Raw genomic sequence first — 22,628 nt, 5'->3', positions numbered from 1 at the left:
ACTGTAGTCCTAGCTACTCAGGAGGCTGAGATGGGAAGATCCCTTGAGCCCAGGAGTTTGAGGCTGCAGTCAGCTATGATGGTGCCATTGCACTGCAGTCTGGTTGACAGTGTGAGACCTTATCTCAAAAAAATTAATGAATAAGGGCCGGGTGCGGTGGCTCACACCTGTAATCCCAGCACTTTGGGAGGCCGAGGCGGGTGGATCACGAGGTCAGGAGATCAAGACCATCCTGGCTAACAAGGTGAAACCCTGTCTCTACTAAAAATACAAAAAATTAGCCAGGCGTGGTGGTGGGCACCTGTAGTCCCAGCTACTCGGGAGGCTGAGACAGGAGAATGGCATGAACCTGGGAGGTGGAGCTTGCAGTGAGCCAAGATCGCGCCACTGCACTCCAGCCTGGGCGACAGAGTGAGACTCCGTCTCAAAAAAAAAAAAATTAATGAATAAGAAAAAAATAAAAATAAAAGGCCAATAATGCCTAATGTTTTCCCCCTTTTCTGAAAGTAGAAAATTTCCCCCAAATTCTTCTTCAATACCTTTATTTGTTAGTTTTTGCTTTATTTTTGTAATCAAATAACAATACAAAAACACACAAATACCCTGCCAGTATCAGGTGCACCACAATCATGAAAGATAAAATAATCCCCATGCAATTAAATGACCATCAGCTACAGACCTTTGCAGCAGCTACAACTGACCCATTCTGGCTTCACATTCATAATATGCATCTCTGCATATTATTCATAAACTATATTCTGAATCCAAAAAATTAGATGAAATCATGGGCAACTCAGGAGTCCTAACCTTCCTACTTGTCTACCTTTTGCACTAGTAGGAAATAAAATGGGAGGAAGGGAATAGGATATATCTAATAATTTCCAAAGCATCATTCCCATAAGAATGAGTAGGGAAGATGGGGCCTCAGTTATCAGATCCATATACCAATTATGTCAAGAGGCAAAAGAAAACTGTCAGTACTGAAGCTAAGAAGTCTCACTACTCCTTAATGGCAAACTGTCCTTGGACACTGGCTCCGAATTAGTGAGTTAATTATTAGAAAAAAAACCAAGTTCTTGAGCTGACCAAGAATTACATAATGGGATAACTTGGGGAAAAGGCTCTTCATTAAAAATTGTAAGACAGAATTCAGGAATCCTGCCTTCTATTCTGGCTTTGGTCAAGACAGTGAGGTCATATCACTAGATAACTCAGTCGGCAGCACATGAATTAGAACACACAATCATTAAAATATCCAATCTCTAAACCCAGTGTCTTCAATACTGTATCCCAGTTCTACTCTATGTTACAATTCCTTTTGGAGAGCAAACCCTCCAGAACACATTTCTACAGTCTTTATAGGAAATATTTATGGGTCTGTCAAGAATAATGATCTTGAATGAAAGAACCTTCTATAATATCCAATACAGCAGCTGCTGGTCACATAGAGCTACTGAACACTTAGAAAGTGGCTAGTGTGACTGAGGAACTGGATTTAAAATTTCAATTAATCTTAATACAAATAGCTACATATGGCTAGAGGCTATGGTATTGGACAGTATAGTTCTAGATGCTACAATAGTTTTATTTTTAGTGACTAAAAATGCATTTGAAAAAAAAAAAATATTTTCCTTCTTAAGCCCCAACAAAATAGCCAGGAAATCACATTATTTGCTCAAAAATACCCTTTCTCTGGGTAAACCCCTGAGGCTGGTAACGATGTATCTCTATCTAGTAAACGAAGATAAAATAAAGTAATTCAATAGCAATTCTAGCTTCAGGTTCTCACGGTTCCTTTGCTTACTCTCAGGATTACTCTGTACATTTCTTTTGAAGCTATTGCCATCTTACCTTAAATTTTTTAAAGTCCTCCTTTCTTCATCCTTGGTGGATGAATCTCTCACTGGACAGATCCGATAACCTGGTGATTGGGGTCTTCCCATCCTTTAAACTGGGAGGTTGACTTTTTCCAAATGTTTTAACAAACACATCAAAGAAACTTTATAGCACATCAATCACAGAATACCTACATTGTCGTGGTCCGACAAGGAAGAAAAAACCATCACCAGGCTTTGGGACTCAGGAAGATGAATTTGGTACTGAAAATGAAGGGATGAGGGGCACTTCCCCTGAGCAGCTTTTCCAAGTCCATTCACGAGGAAAATCCCCAACGTCAGGAGACTCAAAAGGCTTTTCTACATGAATTTTCCGATGCTGACTGAGGTAGGCACTTCTGCTGAAGCATTTCTCACAGCTGGTACATTTGTAAGGTTTTTCCCCTATGTGGGTCCTCCGGTGCCTGATGAGGTTAAAGCTCTGACTGAAGCATTCACCACAATCAGGACATTTATAAGGTTTCTCTCCTGTATGTGTCCTTTGGTGAATCACCAGGGTGGAACTCTGACTGAAAGTTTTCCAGCACTCAGAACATCTGTAAGGCTTTTCTCCTGTATGTGTTCTCTGATGTCTAATGAGATGGGAGCTAAGGCCAAAACTCTTTCCACATTCACAACATCTATATGGTTTTTCTCCTAACTGCATTCTGCATTCTTCTATCACATTGCAGTTCTGACTCAAACTTTCTTCATATTCAGAACTTTCATAGGATTTCTCTCCTGTGTGCATTTTCTGGTGTGTAATAAGGTTTGAACTACGACTAAAATTCTTCCCACATTCTGGACATTGATAAGGCTTTTCTCCTGTATGTATTCGCTGATGTTTTATTAGAGTAGAATTACAACCAAAGCTTTTTCCACACTCAAGACATTTGTAGGGCTTCTCACCTGTGTGTGTCCGCTGGTGGCGAATGAGGCTGGAACTCTGACTAAAACTCTTCCCACAATCAGGGCACTTATAAGGTTTTTCTCCAGTGTGAGTCCTCTGATGTTCTATTAGGACATAGCTATGACTGAAGCCTTTTCCACAGACAGAACATTCATATGGTTTTTCACCTGTATGTGATCTGTGATGCTGAATAAGGTGAGAGCTGCTGCTGAATCTCTTCCCACACTCGGGACATTTATAGGGTTTCTCTCCCGTGTGAGTTCTCTCATGGATAATAAGATGGGAGGTATTGCTGAAGCTTTTCCCACATTCACCACACTGGTAGGGCTTCTCTCCTGTGTGCATTCTTAGATGCTGAATCAGGTGAGAACTGTTACAAAAGCATTTTGCACACTCAGAGCATTTATAAGGCTTTTCTCCTGAGTGGGTCCTCTGGTGAGTACGCAAATGAGAACTATTACTGAAGCTTTTCCAACATTCGGAACATTTGTAGGGTCTGTCTACAAAGGATGAATTCTGCTGCACACAGGCATTGGTATGTTCTCCTGGGTCCCATTCCTGGTGACTGGGTTTTTCCTCCTCTTCAGCTATAAAATTTCCCCAATTCTCTGACTTGCCATCACTCTCATAGGAATCATGACACCAAATCTCATCTTGAACCCATGTCAGTGGCATTTCTTTTGCATCCTCATGCTTATAATGTTGTGGTCTATGTCTTTTAGACCATTCTGAAGGTTTCTCTTTAAGTTTATCTGCCTTAGGATTATTGTGGTGAACAGTTTCCAAATTATTCATACTTTCATCTCCTGCAAGAATAAACAAATATTCTAACCATATTCTGCACCTCTGCCAGAGACACAAATTCTAAACTGCAGTGGAAGAGAGGAAATAACACTGTAAAACCTCATAAATATTTCATATAAAAAAGTTTTTAAAGACAGTTTCACTTCTTTTCCTCTGTTTACCAGAAGCAGGTGGATTTTTTTTGTACTTAGCAACTACACTAATGCATTATTTGAACCATTATTGGCAAAGGGAACATCAATCTAAAAAGAAATGCATTAAATTTTGTTCTAGAAGACTTAAGAGAAAAAACAGGATTGATGTGAATAGGAGTGAAATTGAACAGGATACCATCTCAGGTAAAAACTAGACAATAGCTTTGCTAAAATCTTAGCAAATGCTATAGAAATAACAATAGCCATTATTTATTAAGAACAGTAGCTTTGGATGGGGTATTTCACTAATTCTAAAATATATGTGAAATCAGTATTATTCATTTTCTTAAAGATGAGAACAATGAGGCCAAAATAATTAACACAGCTTATAAGTGACAGAACAAGGAATTAAATTAAGGTTTGTCTCATTCTAGTGTCCTGTTCTTTCTACATCAAATTTCCTAAGGATTCAGACCATCGTCTTGATCCCTCACCTGTGAAGGGGCTTTTCAAACTCTCCCTCTCCATAAAGCTGTTAGAATCTGAAACCAACAGTTTTTTTTCTTGCTCCATCACAATGATCACAGCCAAGTTAGAGATCAGAAACCCTGTGGAAGAAAATAAATTATGTTTGAAGGTATATGTTAAAGTTTATGCTTCCTCCTTCCTTCCCAACCATTCCAACACAACAATAGGAGGCACAGAATGTTCCATGAACCATACTGAAAATAAGAAAAACAACTCTTAGCAGCCCTTTTAGAAAATCTTATCTCAGATCCAAGTGTTTAGAATTAAGGGTTAACCCTGAAATAACAATGCAAAAAAGTAAATCTTCGGGGGGGCACGCCCAAGATGGCTGAATAGGAACAGCTCCAGCCTCCAGCTCCCAGCATGAGCAACACAGAAGACGGGTGATTTCTGCATTTTCAACTGAGGTACCGGGTTCATCTCACTGGGGAGTGCCAGACAGTTGGCGCTGGTCCGCGGGTGCAGCCCAACCAGCGAGAGCTAAAGCAGGGTGAGGCAGCCTCACCTGGGAAGCGCAAGGGGGAAGGGAATTCCTTTTCCTAGCCAAAGGAAATTGAGACACACAACACCTGGAAAATCAGGTAACTCCCACCCTAATATTGTGCTTTACCAAGGGTCTTAGCAAACGGCACACCAGGAGATTATATCCCACAGCTGGCCCAGAGGGTCCCACACCCAGAGAGCCTCCCTCATTGCTAGCACAGCAGTCTGAGATCTAACTGCAAGGCAGCAGCGAGGCTGGGGAAGGGGCGTCCGCCATTGCTGAGGCTTAAGTAGGTAAACAAAGCCACCGGGAAGCTCTAATTGGGTGGAACCCACAGCAGCTCAAGGAGGCCAGCCTGCCTCTGTAGCCTCCTCCTCTGGGGACAGGGCATAGCTAAACAAAAAGCAGCAGAAACCTCGGCAGAGGTAAATGCCCCTGTCTGACAGCTTTGAAGAGAGCAGTGGATCTGCCAGCATGGAGGTTGAGATCTGAGAATGGACAGACTGCCTGCTCAAGTGGGTCCCTGACCCCTGAGTAGCCTAACTGGGAGACATCCCCCACTAGGTGCAGACCAACACCTCACACCTCATATGGCGGGATACACCCCTGAGACGAAGCTTCCAGAACAAGAATCAGACAGCAGCACTTGCTGTTCAGCAATATTCTATCTTCAGCCTCTGCTGCTGATACCCAGGCAAACAGGGTCTGGAGTGGACCTCAAGCAAACTCCAACAGACCTACAGCTGAAGGTCCTGACTGTTAGAAGGAAAACTAACAAACAGAAAGGACACCCACACCAAAACCCCATCAGTACGTCACCATCATCAAAGACCAAAGGCAGAGAAAAACCACAAAGATGGGGAAAAAGCAGTGCAGGAAAGCTGGAAATTCAAAAAATCAGAGCACATCTCCCCATCCAAAGGAACGCAGCTAATCACCAGCAACGGAACAAAGCTGGACAGAGAATGACTTTGACGAGCTGAGATAAGAAGGCTTCATTCGATCAAACTTCTCAGAGCTAAAGGAGGAACTAGGTAACCAGCGCAAAGAAACTAAAAACCTTGAAAAAAGAATGGATGAATGGATAACTAGAATAATCAATGCAGAGAAGACCTTAAAAGAACTGATAGAGATGAAAACCATAACACGAGAACTACATGACAAAAGCACAAGCTTCAGTAACCGACTCGATCAACTGGAAGAAAGAGTATCAGCGATTGAAGATCAAATGAATGAAGTGAAGCGAGAAGAGAAGTGTAGAGAAAAGAGAGTAAAAAGAAATGAACAAAGCCTCCAAGAAATATGGGATTATGTGAAAAGACCAAATCTATGTCTGACTGGTATGCCTGAAAGTGACAGGGAAAACGGAACCAAGTTGGAAAACACTCTGTAGGATATCATCCAGGAGAACTTCCCCAACCTAGTAAGGCAAGCTAACATTCAAATTCAGGAAAGACAGAGAACGCCACAAAGATACTCCTCGAGAAGAGCAACTCCAAGACACATAATTGTCAGATTCACCAAAGTTGAAATGAAGGAAGAAATGTTAAGGGCAGCCAGAGAGAAAGGTCGGGTTACCCACAAAGGGAAGCCCATCAGACTAACAGCAGATCTCTCGGCAGAAACTCTCCAAGCCAGAAGAGACTGGGGGCCAATATTCAACATTCTTAAAGAAAAGAATTTTCAACCCAGAATTTCATATCCAGCCAAACTAAGTTTCATAAGTGAAGGAGAAATAAAATCCTTTACAGACAAGCAAATGCTAAGAGATTTAGTCACCACCAGGCCTGCCCTACAAGAGATCCTGAAGGAAGCACTAAACATGGAAAGGAACAACCGGTACCAGCCATAGCAAAAACATGTCAAAATGTAAAGTCCATCGATGCTAGAAAGAAACTGCATCAACTAGCGAGCAAAATAACCAGCTAATATCATAATGACAGGATCAAGTTCACACATAACAATATTAACCTTAAATGTAAATGGACTAAATGGTCCAATTAAAAGACACGGACTGGCAAATTGGATAGAGTCAAGACCCATCAGTTTGCTGTATTCAGGAGACCCATCTCACATGCAGAGACAAACATAGGCTCAAAATAAAGGGATGGAGGAAGATCTACCAAGCAAATGGAAAACAAAAAAAAGCAGGGCTTGCAATCCTAGTCTCTGATAAGACAGACTTTAAACCATCAAAGATCAAAAGAGACAAGGAAGGCCATTACATAATGGTAAAGGGATCAATTCATCAGGAAGAGCTAACTATCCTAAATATATATGCACCCAATACAGGAGCACCCAGATTCATAAAGCAAGTCCTTAGAGACTTACAAAGAGACTTAGACTCCCATACAATAATAATGGGAGACTTTAACACCCCACTGTCAACATTAGACAGATCAACGAGACAGAAAGTTAATAAGGATATCCAGGAATTGAACTCAACTCTGCACCAAGCAGATCTAATAGACATCTACAGAACTCTCCACCCCAAATCAAGAGAATATACATTCTTCTCAGCACCACATCACATTTATTCCAAAATTGACCATATACTTGTAAGTAAAGCACTCCTCAGCAAATGTAAAAGAACAGAAATTATAACAAACTGTCTCTCAGACCACAGTGCAATCAAACTAGAACTCAGGACTAAGAAACTCAATCAAAACCGCTCAACTACATGGGAACTGAACAACCTGCTCCTGAATGACTACTGGGTACATAACGAAATGAAGGCAGAAATAAAGATGTTCTTTGAAACCAATAAGAACAAAGATACAACATACTAGAATCTCTGGGATACATTTAAAGCAGTGTGTAGAGGGAAATTTATAGCACTAAATGCCCACAAGAGAAGGCAGGAAAGATCTAAAGTTGACACCCTAACATCACAATTAAAAGAACTAGAGAAGCAAGAGCAAACACATTCAAAAGCTAGCAGAAGGCAAGAAATAACTAAGATCAGAGCAGAACTGAAGGAGATAGAGACACAAAAAACCCTCCAAAAAATCAATGAATCCAGGAGCTGGATTTTTGAAAAGATCAACAAAATTGATAGACCGCTAGCAAGGCTAATAAAGAAGAAAATAGAGAAGAATCAAATAGACGCAATAAAAAATGATGAAGGGGCTATCACCACCGACCCCACAGAAATACAAACTACCATCAAGGAATACTATAAACACCTCTACACAAATAAACTGGAAAACCTAGAAGAAATGGATAATTTCCTGGACACTTACACTCTCCCAAGACTAAACCAGGAAGAAGTTGAATCCCTGAATAGACCAATAGCAGGCTCTGAAATTGAGGCAACAATTAATAGCCTACCAAACAAAAAAAGTCCAGGACCAGACGGATTCACAGCCGAACTCTACCAGAGGTACAAAGAGGAGTTGGTACCATTCCTTCTGAAACTATTCCAATCAATAGAAAAAGAGGGAATCCTCCCTAACTCATTTTATGAGGCCAACATCTGGCGGAGATACAAAAAAAAAAAAAAAGAGAATTTTAGACCAATATCCCTGATGAACATCGATGCAAAAATCCTCAATAAAATACTGGCAAACCGAATCCAGCAGGACATCAAAGTTTATCCACCATGATCAAGTGGGCTTCATCCCTGGAATGCAAGGCTGGTTCAACATACGCAAATCAATAAACGTAATCCAGCATATAAACAGAACCAAAGACAAAAACCACATGATTATCTCAACAGATGCAGAAAAGGCCTTTGACAAAATTCAACAGCCCTTCATGCTAAAAACTCTCAATAAATTCGGTATTGATGGAACATATCTCAAAATAATAAGAGCTATTTACGAAAAACCCACAGCAAATATCATACTGAATGGGCAAAAACTGGAAGCATTCCCTTTGAAAGCCCAAGACAGGGATGCCCTCTCTCACCACTCCTATTCAACATAGTGTTGGAAGTTCTGGCTAGGGCAATCAGGCAAGAGAAAGAAATAAAGGGTATTCAGTTAGGAAAAGAAGAAAGTCAAATTATCCCTGTTTCCAGATGACATGATTGTATATTTAGAAAACCCCATCATCTCAGCCCAAAATCTCCTTAAGCTGATAAGCAACTTCAGCAAAGTCTCAGGATACAAAATCAATGTGCAAAAATCACAAGCATTCTTATACACCAGTAACAGACAAACAGAGAGCCAAATCATGAATGAACTCCCATTCACAATCGCTACAAAAAGAATAAAATACCTAGGAATCCAACTTACAAGGGATGTAAAGGACCTCTTCAAGGAGAACTACAAACCACTGCTCAGTGAAATCAAAGAGGACACAAACAAATGGAAGAACATACCATGCTCATGGATAGGAAGAATCAATATCGTGAAAATGGCCATACTGCACAAGGTAATTTATAGATTCAATGCCATCCCCATTAAGCTACCAATGACTTTCTTCACAGAATTGGAAAAAACTGCTTTAAAGTTCATATGGAACCAAAAAAGACCCTGCATTGCCAAGACGATCGTAAGCCAAAAGAACAAAGCTGGAGGCATCATGCTACCTGACTTCAAACTATATTACAAGGCTACAGTAACCAAAACAGCATGGTACTGGTACCAAAACAGAAATATAGACCAATGGAACAGAACAGGGGCCTCAGAAATAACACCACACATTTACAACCAATGGATCTTTGACAAACCTACAAAAACAAGAAATGGGGAAAAGATTCCCTATTTAATAAATGGTGCTGGGAAAACTGGCTAGCCATATGTAGAAAGCTGAAACTGGATCCCTTCCTTACACCTTATACAAAAATTAATTCAAGATGGATTAAAACTTAAATGTTAGACCTAAAACCATAAAAACGCTAGAACAAAACCTAGGCAACACCATTCAGGACATAGGCATGGGCAAGGACTCCATTACTAAAACACCAAAAGCAACAGCAACAAAAGTCAAAATACACAAATGGGATCTAATTAAACTAAAGAGCTTCTGCATGGCAAAAGAAACTACCATCAGAGTGAAGAGGCAACCTACAGGATGGGAGAAAATTTTTGCAATCTACTCATCTGACAAAGGGCTAATATCCAGAACCTACAAAGAACTCAATCAAATTTACAAGAAAAAAACAAGCAACCCCATCAAAAAGTGGGCAAAGGATATGAACAGACACTTCTCAAAAGAAGACATTCATACAGCCAACAGACACATGAAAAAATGCTCATCATCACTTGCCATCAGAGAAAGGCAAATCAAAACCACAATGAGATACCATCTCACACCAGTTAGAATGGCAATCATTAAAAAATCAGGAAACAACAGGTGCTGGAGAGGATGTGGAGAAACAGAAACACTTTTACACCGTTGGTGGGACTGTAAACTAGTTCAACCATTGTGGAAAACAGTGTGGCAATTCCTCAAGGATCTAGAACTAGACATACCATTTGACCCAGCCATCCCATTACTGGGGATATACCCAAAGGATTATAAGTCATGCTGCTATAAAGGCACATGCACATGTATGTTTATTGCAGTACTATTCACAATAGCAAAGACTTGGAATCAACCCAAATGTCCATCAGTGACAGACTGGATTAAGAAAATGTGGCACATATACACCATGGAATACTATGCAGCCATAAAAAAGGATGAGTTTGTGTCCTTTGTAGGGACATGGATGCAGCTGGAAACCATCATTCTCAGCAAACTATCGCAAGAACAGAAAACCAAACACCGCATGTTCTCACTCATAGGTGGGAATTGAACAATGAGATCACTTAGACACAGGAAGGGGATCATCACATACCCGGTCCTATTGTGGAGGGGGGGAGGGATAGCATTAAGAGATACACCTAATGTAAATGACGAGTTAATGGGTGCAGCACACCAACATGGCACATGTATACATATGTAACAAACCTGCACGTTGTGCCCATGTACCCTAGAACTTACATAATAAAAAAAAAAAGTAAATCTTCACATTAAAGGTTTGAGGATCAAGCTTCAAAGACAGAATACTAATCCTCATTGTCCACGCATAGCTTAGAAACACTTTTAATTTAAAAAACAAAGTATATTTTTTTAAAAGACACCAATAAAACTTTTATAAAGACTTCAAGGAATCAATATGCAGGCATAAGCAGCAGCTAAAGAAAAAAAAGCACGCTGTTTAGCTTCAAAAGAATAACTTGGTCTTGACAGAAGGAAACCTTTGAAGTCAATTTCAAAGGAAAGTTAGGATTTACATAACCAGTAAGGAGAAATTAGGACAAAGCAGAGGTGGAATAATTATAGCCAATAACCCTGCAATATAAAAAGGAGCCTCAAGAGGACCTCTTCCTCCTTGCACTTAGTTCCTAAGTCTACCATATTCACAATACCCATTTCAGCCTAAACTTTGTCTTCTGGAGCCAACAATCAGTAACCTATTTTAAGGGACTAGAAAATGTTCCACCCTGGCTATGCAGTGAAACCCCGTTCTCTACTAAAACTACAAAAAATTAGCCGGGCGTGGTGGCACGCGCCTGTAGTCCCAGCTACTCACGGGGCTGAGGCAGGAGAACCGCTCGAACCCAGGAGGCGGAGGTTGCAGGGAGCCGACATGGTGTCACTGCACCACTCCAGCCTGGGCGACAGAGCAAGATTCCGTCTCAACAACAAAAAATAAGAAATAAAAAGAAGAAAATGATGTGATCTACCACAGGAAGGCAGTGACATATGGACTTCTGGCATCCATTTCAGAATATAAAGAATATCATTATTTGGGAGAAAAATAAGGACATAAAAGGATATACAAAAGCACACATTTTAAAAACCAAAAAAAGTATCTGTACTTATATTGTATTTTCACCATTGCTGCCTATTATGTGCCAGGTAGTGAATGAAATAATTTCCACACATTTGTCATTTAATTCTTACAATAGCCCTCTGAGGTGTATGAACAACTACCAGCATTTTACAGGATGAGTTTAAAAGGTATTAAGAAACTTTCCTAAGGTCACCTAGAAAGTGGTAGAGCAGGATTGAGCTCCAAGTCTGTTTGGATGCTGACCTTTTTCACCCTCTTACCTATGATCATAAACTAGAATGGGAAGCAGAGCTGGGCATAATGCCAAACTACAAATAATCCTCAAAGAGTCCCTTTATTTTAGAATATATTGACTGGCGTTTTAGAAAACAGATCTACATTCCTAAACCTTGTAACAAAGTGAGTCGACATTCCATAAGCACACTCAGCAAGCAGGGATTTGTTCTAGAGAAACGTGAAACTAGTCTACTAGTATCCCCAGTGTCTGAGTGAGGGGAGGGAAAAAGCCATACACCTGAATGCAAAAAAAGGAAGGGGGTGGAGTTGTTCGAATAGAGTTACATATTTTGCTGTCCTAAGTTACATATTGTTATCAAAGTATTTACAAAAGAAGCATGAGTCTGGGTAACACATTACCACCCTCCCCCCCTCCATTTTCCCTACTAAAATACTATTAAATTTGGCAGCAAACGAGCCCCCGGAACAGTGGCTCAGCAAAACGGTGGCAAATGCAAGGCCATAAAGGGTTGCCATTAAGATGTCTCTCCACGGGGAAGGAGTGTTTTCACTGTTACAGAGCAACTAGCTGATCAGAGTGGGGCCGTGCTTTGATCAGAAATCCTTCAAAAATGCACTGCCTGACGCCTAGTTTTAACAACCAATGGCAGGGACAAGTTGGAGACGCTGGGGGGTGAAGTTCCAGGATACCAAACGGTCTCCGGCCGACAGGATCCCTTAAGGGACCCCGCGGACAAGGATGACGGTGGCCCGCCGGTGGGAGATGCTGGGCCTTCGCCCCTGGCAGCAGCGGGATCTCTCTCCGGATGTCCACTGCAGCCTGGACGGAGCTGTTTCCACTCCTCTAGCCCGCAACCCTCAGCTCCCTTCCCCCCAAGAAGGAACTCACTGTTCTGGGTGCTACACCCAAGGCGCCCTGCACCCCCAGCAGTCGAGGAGGAAGGCGCCCCCTCTCCCTCTAACCCCACCAACCCAGGGTCCTAAACTCTCAAACCCGGAAGGCAGAAACAGGAAGTTACCCCCATCTCCCCTGGCGGCTTTGCTAGAGCCGCTCTAGGAAGCAGTGATGGCCAACTCTCGTTGATCTTAACCCTTAGGGTCCTGGACCAGAAGGAGCGTGGGGGTGGATTTCCTTTCCTTGTGCTGTGACAGCTGTGAACCTCATTCCTGTCACTTGTTAGGCGGCTTACGACAGAGGCCTGATTGGAGCTTATACCTTTCCTTGCCATCAGAATATCATCAGATTAATTATCATCACTATTAGAATAAAAATCAATCTAGTATTTTTTTTTTTTTTTGAAACGGAGTCTCGCTCTGTCACCCAGGCTAGAGTGCAGTAGCGCGATCTCGCCTCACTGCAAGCTCCGACTCCCGGGTTCACGCAATCCTCCTGCCTCAGCCTCCCGAGTAGCTGGGACTACAGGCACCTGCCACCATACCCGGCTAATTTTTGTATTTTTAGTAGAGATGGGGTTTCACCGTGTTAGCCAGGATGGTCTCGATCTCCTCACCTCGTGATCCGCTCGCCTCAGCCTCCCAAAGTGCTGGGATTACAGGCGTGAGCCACCGTGCCTGGTCTCATTCTAGTATTTTTAAACACTTACTGTTTCTGTTCCCACCGCTGTGAGCGTGGATATATATTTACTTATCTGTGAAAGTTAGAAAGCCAAGGCATCCATTCACATATAAAACAATTCGTTTACAAGTCACCCTTATTAACTCCTGGAGAAGTATTTAATCCCTCCTTTTTCATTACAGAGAAAATAGAAGCCAGTCCCTTCATCTCATCTCTACCAAACATAGCAATCCACTCAAGTCTGCACACTGCCATTCTGTTTCTTCCTGTTACAACACAGAGTTCCTCTTTGGCGGTTTTTTTTTTTTTTTCTTTTTGGGTTTGTTTTTGTTTTTGTTTTTGTTTTTTTGGAGATAGAGTCTCACTGTGTCCCCCAGCCTGGAGTGCAATGGCAGGATTTCGGCTCACTGCAACCTCTGCCTCCCTGGTTCAAGCAATTCTTCTGCCTCAGCTCCCGAGTAGCTAGGACTACTGGTGTGCGCCACCACGCCCAGCTAATTTTTGCATTTTTAGTAGAGACAGGTTTCACCATGTTCGCCAGAATGGTCTTGATCTCTTGACCTCATGATCTGCCCACCTCGGCCTCCCAAAGTGCTGGCTTTTTGGCATTTTAATAAGCCCTTTACTGGTACTCACTTTCCTACCCGTCTTCTTGGAAACTTCACACTACCAACCAAACTCACAATCCCTCCACCCCATCCCCAATGGTCCCTCAGCTTTTCTTTCCTCTTTTTACTCACAATGTTTCCATTTCACCAATTTTCCACTGACCTTAACATTTCTCCTGCAACAACAACGAAAAATCACTAGCATCACCAATGACCTCCATGATGTCAGTTAGTGCAATTGGTATTTTTTAGTTCTCAGGTCCTTTTTCAGGAGGTTTGATATGGCTAAGGACTCGTCTTCTAGAAACAGTCTTCTGAGGTGATACCACATTCTCCTCCTTTTCTTCCAACATCTCTAGTCAGTCCTGTTAGTCTCTTTTCCAAGTCAGTCCCTCGAGATCATCCTCTCCTCTTATCACTGAATGTTCTCTGCCTAGGCAATCTCATCCACTCCCACATTTTCAAATACCACCTAGGCAGACAACTCAAAAATTTGCTTCTCCAGCCCAAGCTACATGGGTGAGCTCTTCACTCATAACTAGTGGTCTACTTGGCATCTCATACAGGAAGTCTCAATAACACCTCAAAACCAAAATGTCAAAAATCAAAATCATAATCTGTCTTCTCTCTCACTGTTCTTCTCCGTATACACATATAAACACAAAATAAAACAAAATAAACCTGTTTCTCTTCCAATATTCTTTCAACCATCCATCCAGTTATATGGAAACCCAAAAGTCCTTCTTTTCACTTCCCTTTCCTTACCTTCCATATACAATTCATAAATAAGCCTCATCCATTGTGTAATAAATAATTCTCACCTGTAGTTGTTTCTCCTAACCACCTGGGCCACCTCTATTCTGGCAACCATCACCCCTCACTTGGAAGGATTTCCATGCTCTCCTAACAGTCCTATAGATACCCATCCTTGCTCCTTCTCATTCACTCTTCCCTGTTGAATCCAGAGGTATCTTTTCCAAAAATGAATCTGATTCTTCCATGTTCCTTTACCTAACTGATGCTTACTCATCCTTCAGATTTCAGCTTACGCATCACTTTCTCACAGAAGCTTTCTAGGCTTTTCTACATGCTCTTCTCCTACCATATCTTCTTTTTCCATTGTAGCCCATGTAATGACTGCAACTTTATGTTTGTGTGATTGATGCATTATTTTGCCTGTCCATCCAGATAGCAAGTTCCATGAGAACAGGGCCTGCCTCCACTTTTGCTTATGATTCTATCTTACAACATAGCACAGTGCCTGACTCCTTCATTCATTTATTTAACAAATATTTGTTGAAAGCCTACTGTGTGCCTGTTACTGTGTTATCCTCTATACTGAGGATACACCAGGGCACCAAACATTGTGGGGGAGATCATAAATGAACATCAACAAAAAGTAAACAAATGTATGTTAAGCAGTGATGAGTATTAGAAAAAGAAGTAAAGGAAGTTAAAGAAAGTGTACTATTTCAGCTGATCGGGGAAGTCCTCTCGGTAGGGAGATATTTCAGCAGAAGTATGAAGGAAGAAAGGCGTGGGCCTCATCATTATTTAAGGGAGGAACAGTTAAGACAGGAACAGTAAGAAAAAAGACTCTGAGATGGAAACTCAAGAAATCATAAGGAGCAGAGCAAGTGAAATGAACAGTACTTGGAGATAAGGTCAGAGAAGTTTCAAGAGGCTAGGTCATAATCATATAGAGCATAAGTGACAGACACAGAGATGCATCACTCAGACTCCAAGGAAGTTCATGTTGCCCACCTTTGAGAGTGCTGTGAGCAGAAAGCTTTCAGCTGTTGGCTCCCTCAGGAGTGCTTCAGTTTCAGAGAATAGCCTTTCTGGAGCTCATGCCCTTTCCAAGGCAGCCCACGTCTAGTGACTGATCAAGGCAGAAATAAAAAAGCCTGTCCGTGTTGTCCAAAGCAGGATAACTCTTAAATGCACTATTTCAGCTTCCTGTGTGTTGTTTGTTTTTTAAGACAGCCTTACTCTGTCACCCAGGCTGGAGTGCAGTGGCACAATCACGGCTTACTGCAGCCTCGACTCCCCAGGTTCTAGCAATCCTCCCATCTCAGCCTCTTAAGTAACTGGGGCTAAAGGCACGTGCCACGATGCCCTCCTAATTTTTTTAATTTTTTTGTAGAGAGGGGGGTCTCACTTTGTTTCCCAGGCTGGATGTGAACCCTTGGGCTCAAGCAATCCTCCTGCCTTGGCCTCCCAAAATGTTGGGATTACAGGTGGAGCCACAGTGCCCAGCCAACTCCTGAATTCTTGATGGCCTTGAAGGAGGAATCTGTTGTCAAGCCCAAATTGCAGGTCTTCCCCCTCTGCTCAATCCTGATTCCTTTCCCACCTTTCCACAGGTTTGGATACCAAGGCCATTTCCTAATCAACACCCTGGACTCTAAACTCAGTCTCAGAATCTGCTTCCTCAACAAACAAATGAACAAAAACCTCCAAAATACATACAGAAAGTGAAATGTCCTCTCTCATCCCTGCCCCCAGCCATTCAGTTCTTCTCTCCACTGGGGCAACCAGCGTTGTATGTTTCTTGTGTATTATTCACAGATACGCCATATGTGAGCAAATACCTGCCTACCTACTTATATACATACATATACACATACATAGGTAATGAATAAAGATAGGTGACAGATATTCATTCATTTCATTTGCTACACATATGATAGTAAACTATTCACTTTGTTCTAAATTTTAGTTTTTTCACTTAACAACATATCATGGAGAATTTTATTTTCTTCTCTTTTTTTTTTTTTTTTAATTTTTGAGGCAGAATCTCACTCTGTCCCCCAAGCTGGAGTCCAGTGGCGTGATCTCAGCTCACTGCAACCTCAACTTCCAGGGCTCAAGCAATCCTCCCACCTCAGCCTCCTAAGTATCTGGGACCATAGGTGTGTGCTACTACCAGCTAATTTTGTTTTGTTTTGTTTTGTTTTGTAGAGACAGGGTCTTACTATGTTGCCCGGGCTGATCTCCAACTCCTGGGCTCAAGCAATCCACCTGCTTCAGCCTCCCAAAGTGCTGGGATTACAGTCATGAGCCACTGCACCCAACTGAAAGTTTTCTATAATAGTACAGACATTTATCATAGAGCTCCCAGTGTTCTTTTTTTTTTTTTTTTAACAGTTGCATGCTATTCTGTTGTGTAAATATACCAGTATTTATTCATCTATTTTTTATATTGCTTCTGAACTTATACTATTACTTATATTGAAATGAATAATTTAACCTTTTTTTTTTAAAGCTGTGGTGGATATTGTGTATTGACTTGCTCAATATCCATTACCACTTTTTTTCATTATGCATTCCTCCTGAGAAGAGTTGGTGTTATGAACTGAATTGTGTCCACCGAAAATTCTTTTTTTTTTTTTTTTTTTTTTTTTGATATGGAGTCTCACTCTCTGCCCCCCTAGGCTGGAGTAGAATGACACGATCTTGGCTCACTGAAGCCTCTGCCTCCCGGGTTCAAGCAATTCTCCAGCCTCAGCCTCCCGAGTAGCTAGGATTACAGGTGTGCACCACTACAACTGGCTAATTTTTGTATTTTTATTAGAGGTGGGGTTTCACCATGTTGGTCAGACTGGTCTCGAACTCCTGGCCTCAAATGCTCTGCCTATGTCAGTCTCCCAAAGTGCAGGGATTACAGGTGTGAGCCACCACACCCAGCCTTCATTCAAAATTCTTATGTTGAAACTGTAATCCCCAGTGTGGCTATATTTGGAGATAGGGCCTCAAGGGAGGTGTTTGAGGTTAAGTGACGTAATAAGGGTGGGGCTGTAGTCTGCTAGGACTGGGGTCTTTGGCAGAAGAGGAAGAGACACCAGAGACATTTCTGTCTGTGTACACACAAAGGAAAGGTCAGGGGAGAATATAGCAAGAAGGTGGCCATCTGCAAGCCAGTAAGAGAGTCCTCATGGAAACTAACACTGACAGTACCTTGATCATGGACTTCTACCTTCCAGAAGTGTGAGAAAATGAGGCCATGCATGGTGACTTACACCTGTAATCCCAACACTTCAAGAGGCTGAAACAGGAGGACCACTTGAGCCTGGGAGTTTGAGACCAGTCTAAACAAGAGTGAGACTCCATATGTACAAACAATTAAAAAAAAAAAAAAAAAAAAAAAGCTTTGCATGGTGGCACATGCCTATATTCCTAGCTACTCAGGAGGCTGAGGCAGGAGGATTGCTTGAGCCCAGGAGTTCAAGGCTCCAGTGAACCATGATTGCACTACCGCACTCCAGCCTGGATGACACAGTGAGACCCTGTCAAAAAACAAAAGCAAAAACCAAAAAACCAAACCCCAGAACTGTGAGAAAATGAATTCCGCTGTTTAAGCCACTCAGTCTGGTATTTTGCTTTGATAGCCTAAACGGACTAATACAGTTGAAAAAGCTAAACATTACATTTCTGAGACTTCTTTGAAGGTGTAATTGCCATAGTTGTAGCAGCAGCTTTGATTGACACTCCTGGAAGCTCAGTCTGCAGTCTATTTCCTCAGTCCTCTCAGTGATTCCAAAAGTCCTTTAATCCTTGTAATATATCTTTTATTCCTGATGTCAGTTCAAGTGAATTCTATTCTCTGTAACTGACTCTAGTTAGTACACAGCTAAACTGCTAGGAAGGCTCTTGATTTGGGGTTGAGGGCACATGGACAAAGTTTGTGTGTTCCCTGGAGTCGCAAGCTTGCAGACAGAACTTCCAGCTGGAGAATGGCTATATGGTGTGTGTAAGCAGGCTGAGGCTGGCACCACAGGTCCAGCTCAGAGTTTAATGAAGAGTGATGCTTGCCTTCTAATTATCTACTCTAGCCATGAGCAAACTGTTATCGGAAGATGGAGGAAGGGGATCCTTGTTATGTCGTGGCAGAAATTTGGCAACACTATCACCTGTGCTAACACGTAGAAAATAAGAAATTCACCTAATCAACTCCAACATCTTGGTCAGGGGTTGGCAAATTCATTCTGTAAAAGTCTAGAGAGTAACTATTCCATGCTTGTGGGCCGTATGATCTCTGTTGCAACTACTCAACTCCGCCATAGTAACTCGAAAGCAGCCCATATGCAAGACTAGTATACAGGCATGGGTGTGTTCCAATAAAACTTTATGTGTGAAAATAGACAGCCAGGCATGGTGGCTCATGCCTGTAATCACAGCACTTTGGGAGGTGGAGGTGGGCAGATCACTTGAGGTCAGGAGTTTGAGATCACCCTGGCCAAAATGGTGAAACCCTGTCTCTACTAAAAATACAAAAATTAGCCAGGTGTGGTGGCACATGCCTGTAATCCCAGCCACTCGGGAGGCTGAGGCAGGAGAATCACTTGAACCCGGAGGCAGAGATTGCAGTGAGCCAAGATTGCACCACTGAACTCCAGCCTGGGCGACAGAGTGAGGCTCTGTCTCTAAATAAATAAATAAATAATAAATAAGGGGGCAGCCTGCCTGCCAGCTGACCTCTGTTCTAGCTAAAGAGATTTCAAGATAGAATATTAAGCATGCCACTTGGCTTCCTCTCATTGCCTATGGTAAAATGCAAGAGAAAAGAGATAAGCTGAAGAACCAAGCCTTGAATATATAGGAGCTAGAAACTGCTGCGTTGGAAACAATTTGTTTTTCCACATCCCAGCCTCTCCAGATGGCAAATAGTGTTAAAATTAAGAAACGGCTTCTGAGTAAAGATCAAATATTGGGCACCGCTAGGAAAGAGTGTTCTAAGTAAGTGTCAGCAAACTACGAAAGACCTGTGCAGGTCTTCCTTCAGAACGTGCCTTGAAGCACTTCTGTGTTAAACAGTGGGATACCACAGAGTCTTAAGGGCCTTGATCCCAGCAACCACATAAGGAAGCCAAGGGAGAAAAGGGCTTATCTCATGAAATTTGTGGGCATACTTTTTGTCTAATAGAGTGAATGACATATCAACACACCAAAAGCCTCAAGATTTCTGAAAGTATCCTGTCAACTGGGATCGATAGGCACAGAGACCGTACAAAACAGCAAGAGGTCTGCAGAACCCCAAACTTCTACTGGCAGGAAGCAGGCTGAGAAAACTACTCAGGCACAAATATGGGTTACTATCATCAAGATAGTATCTAAATTTCAGGACGTTCCCGTTCTGGCTCGTCTCTAACCACCATGCTCCTCCCACTAGATGCAAAACCGCTTGTGGTTCTCAGAACATAGCTTGCTCTTCTGTACCTCTATGTCTTACCCTCTGACACAATGGTACTGCCCTCTGTCACTCCTACTCTTGCCTCCTCCCCTACCTCCCATCCATCTGTATAGCAAATGTCCCCTCCTTCTCATCCGAAATATCATCTCACCAATTAGCCTCCCTTGACTCTCCCGGGAATACGTAAACCTTTTCTCCTCCCCAACTTGCCCAGAGGTTCTGAACCAATTGAGAAACCTGTTGAGAAACCAATTGAGAGTACCGACACATTAGATAGGGATCAAAATGATCAGCTTTGTCGCAGGTAAGACTGGATTGGAGAGATAACCTGGGGGCCCAGGCCTCCTACTTCATCCCCATGCATTAGACTAACTTATGCTCTCATTGCCTTGGAAGAAAATCCTGCCCAAGAAATTGTACTAAGCACATGTACAAGAAGCAGAGAGCAGGTAGCAAATGCTCTGTGGGTAGGAAGATCTTAGAGAACTCAAGAGTCTACACCACACATGTTCAGTCTTTTCTGCTCCATCTCACCCATCATAGAAGACAGTTTTCCTGATCCTATAAATGAGTAAGGGGTAACGACGGGGACAATGAAACGAAGGGCAGAGGATACCTTCTACTATTTCCAATAAAACAGTTTTTCTTTTATGGGGCTGTAGGAATGTGGGGAACAGGAAAAAATGCCTTTCTTTTACATCTATAAGCTTCTTGAAAAGCCATTTAATAAACATCTTTGGCTGAATTCAAGAATCAATAAATGAGGCTAGGCATGGTGGCTCACACCTGTAATCCTAGTACCTTGGAAGGTCAGGGTGGGTGGATCTCTTGAGGTTAGGAGTTCAAGGCCAGTCTGGCCAACATGGTGAAACCCCATCTCTACTAAAAATGCAAAAATTAGCTGGGCATGGTGGCAGGTGCGTGTAGTCCTAGCTACTCGGGAGGCAAAGCCAGGAGAATCGCTTGACCCTGGGAGGTGGAGGTTGCAGTGAGCCAAGATCGCACCACTGCACTCCAGCCTGGGCAACAGAGTGAGACTCTGTCTCAAAAAATTAAAAATAAAAAAAGAATGAATAAATGAATTTGCTCACCAGATTGTTTTACATTGTAGTATGCTATGTGGACATCTGTCATCCAGGCTAGCAGTAAGCAATGTGAACACAGCAATCTTGTTTCATTCTTACAATGAGTAAATAAACTCTTAGGGTATGATGCCTGGAGGACATTAAGGGCATGGGAAGTATGGAAAATTTATCAGGTTCCTTTATAAACGTTTACTTTCATTTCCTTTGTTCTTTCATTCACTTACTAAACAAGTATTTACTCTCTCTTCATGTTTACTCCTGGAAAGGGTCATTCTGACAGGAGTTTGTAGAGATTGCCCTGACTTCTGGCCGGCTGACACAGGGCACTGGAAGAGTGAGTTTTTGCCTTTCCCCAGCCATGGCTGTTTTCATGCATCAGTGTCAATAAGAATAACAGTTGAAACTGTGTTGATATGGGTGTCTTAAGGAGTGTTCTCAGTTTCAAGTTACAGACTATGTGACTCACACTGGTTTAAACCATAAGAACTTTATTCTTCACTTAAGAAATGTTTAAAGCAGGCAGTCCTGTGATGGGTGGAACAGCTCAGTGATGCTTTCAAGGGCCCAGGCCATTTTCTTCCTTCCTCTGCATTATTCTCAGCATTTTTATGACATCTTTCCTTAGGCTTCCCACCTCATGACTACAAAATGACTGCAGCAACTCCTCCCATCACATTCTAACACCATAGTGTTCAAAGCAGGAAGGCAAGGGGGCAAAGGGGGCTTTATTTTCACATGCCTCTCTCCTATCGAGGAGAAACCTGTTTTCAAAACCCCCCAGTGTATTTCCCTTTCTGTCGCACTGGCCAGAACTTGTCACATGCCCATTGATTAGAGTGATGACTGCCAAGACAGAATGGAGGTGCTGTGATTGGCTGAGGCCAGTTGTGTTTGACCCTCTGGAGCTGAGCACATTGCTGCCCAAATCGAATCAGTCAAAAGGTGAGACTGACAGTTGAATTAGTAAGCAACCCCCGGCCACAACAGACATGAGAAGAAAATAACAGGAGAAGCCTCTGGGCTGCAGTATCCACAAGCTCTTTGAAGGGTATGGGCCTGGGATGACTCCTTTGTGTAAAACACAAATTCTTTCACCCATGACCTCACTCCTTTGGAGCACAAATGAAACCACCACCACAGGGTTGACAAAAATTGCATGCTGGGTTCTGGACAGAAATATAGTTATAATTAAGCTTTAATCGGACTGCACTTTGGCCCACTTCCTTGTTGCTAAAAGTCACTAGATACTAACCATTTATATTCCCTTTGTTCCTACAGACAGGATCTCTGACATTAGAATCATATGTCTTTTAAGGATTGCTTAAGATGTTTTTCAGACCCCGAATTCCAGCAGCCAGGTTGAAGATCCCCACAGAGGAACTGGATCAGCATGAGAACATAGCTTCTT

The 22,628-nt window shown here is 42.2% G+C and overlaps 1 protein-coding gene across 1 annotated transcript; it reads right to left on the bottom strand.

Annotated features, from left to right (window-relative positions):
• Positions 1-540: 540 nt before the first annotated feature.
• ZNF572 (zinc finger protein 572) lies at positions 541-12,767 on the bottom strand. The gene is made up of 3 exons (XM_045398671.3): positions 12,648-12,767; positions 4,217-4,330; positions 541-3,590 (listed from the first exon to the last, which is right to left on the bottom strand). Exons 2-3 carry the CDS (start codon positions 4,293-4,295, stop codon positions 2,080-2,082), a joined length of 1,590 nt encoding a protein of 529 aa, XP_045254606.2. The 5' UTR covers positions 4,296-4,330; positions 12,648-12,767; the 3' UTR covers positions 541-2,079.
• Positions 12,768-22,628: the final 9,861 nt, after the last annotated feature.

This window comes from Macaca fascicularis, chromosome 8 (genome assembly GCF_037993035.2).
Source record: "Macaca fascicularis isolate 582-1 chromosome 8, T2T-MFA8v1.1".
In the NCBI taxonomy this organism is placed as follows: domain Eukaryota; kingdom Metazoa; phylum Chordata; class Mammalia; order Primates; family Cercopithecidae; genus Macaca; species Macaca fascicularis.
This window is presented reverse-complemented; position numbering and strand designations above follow the sequence as displayed.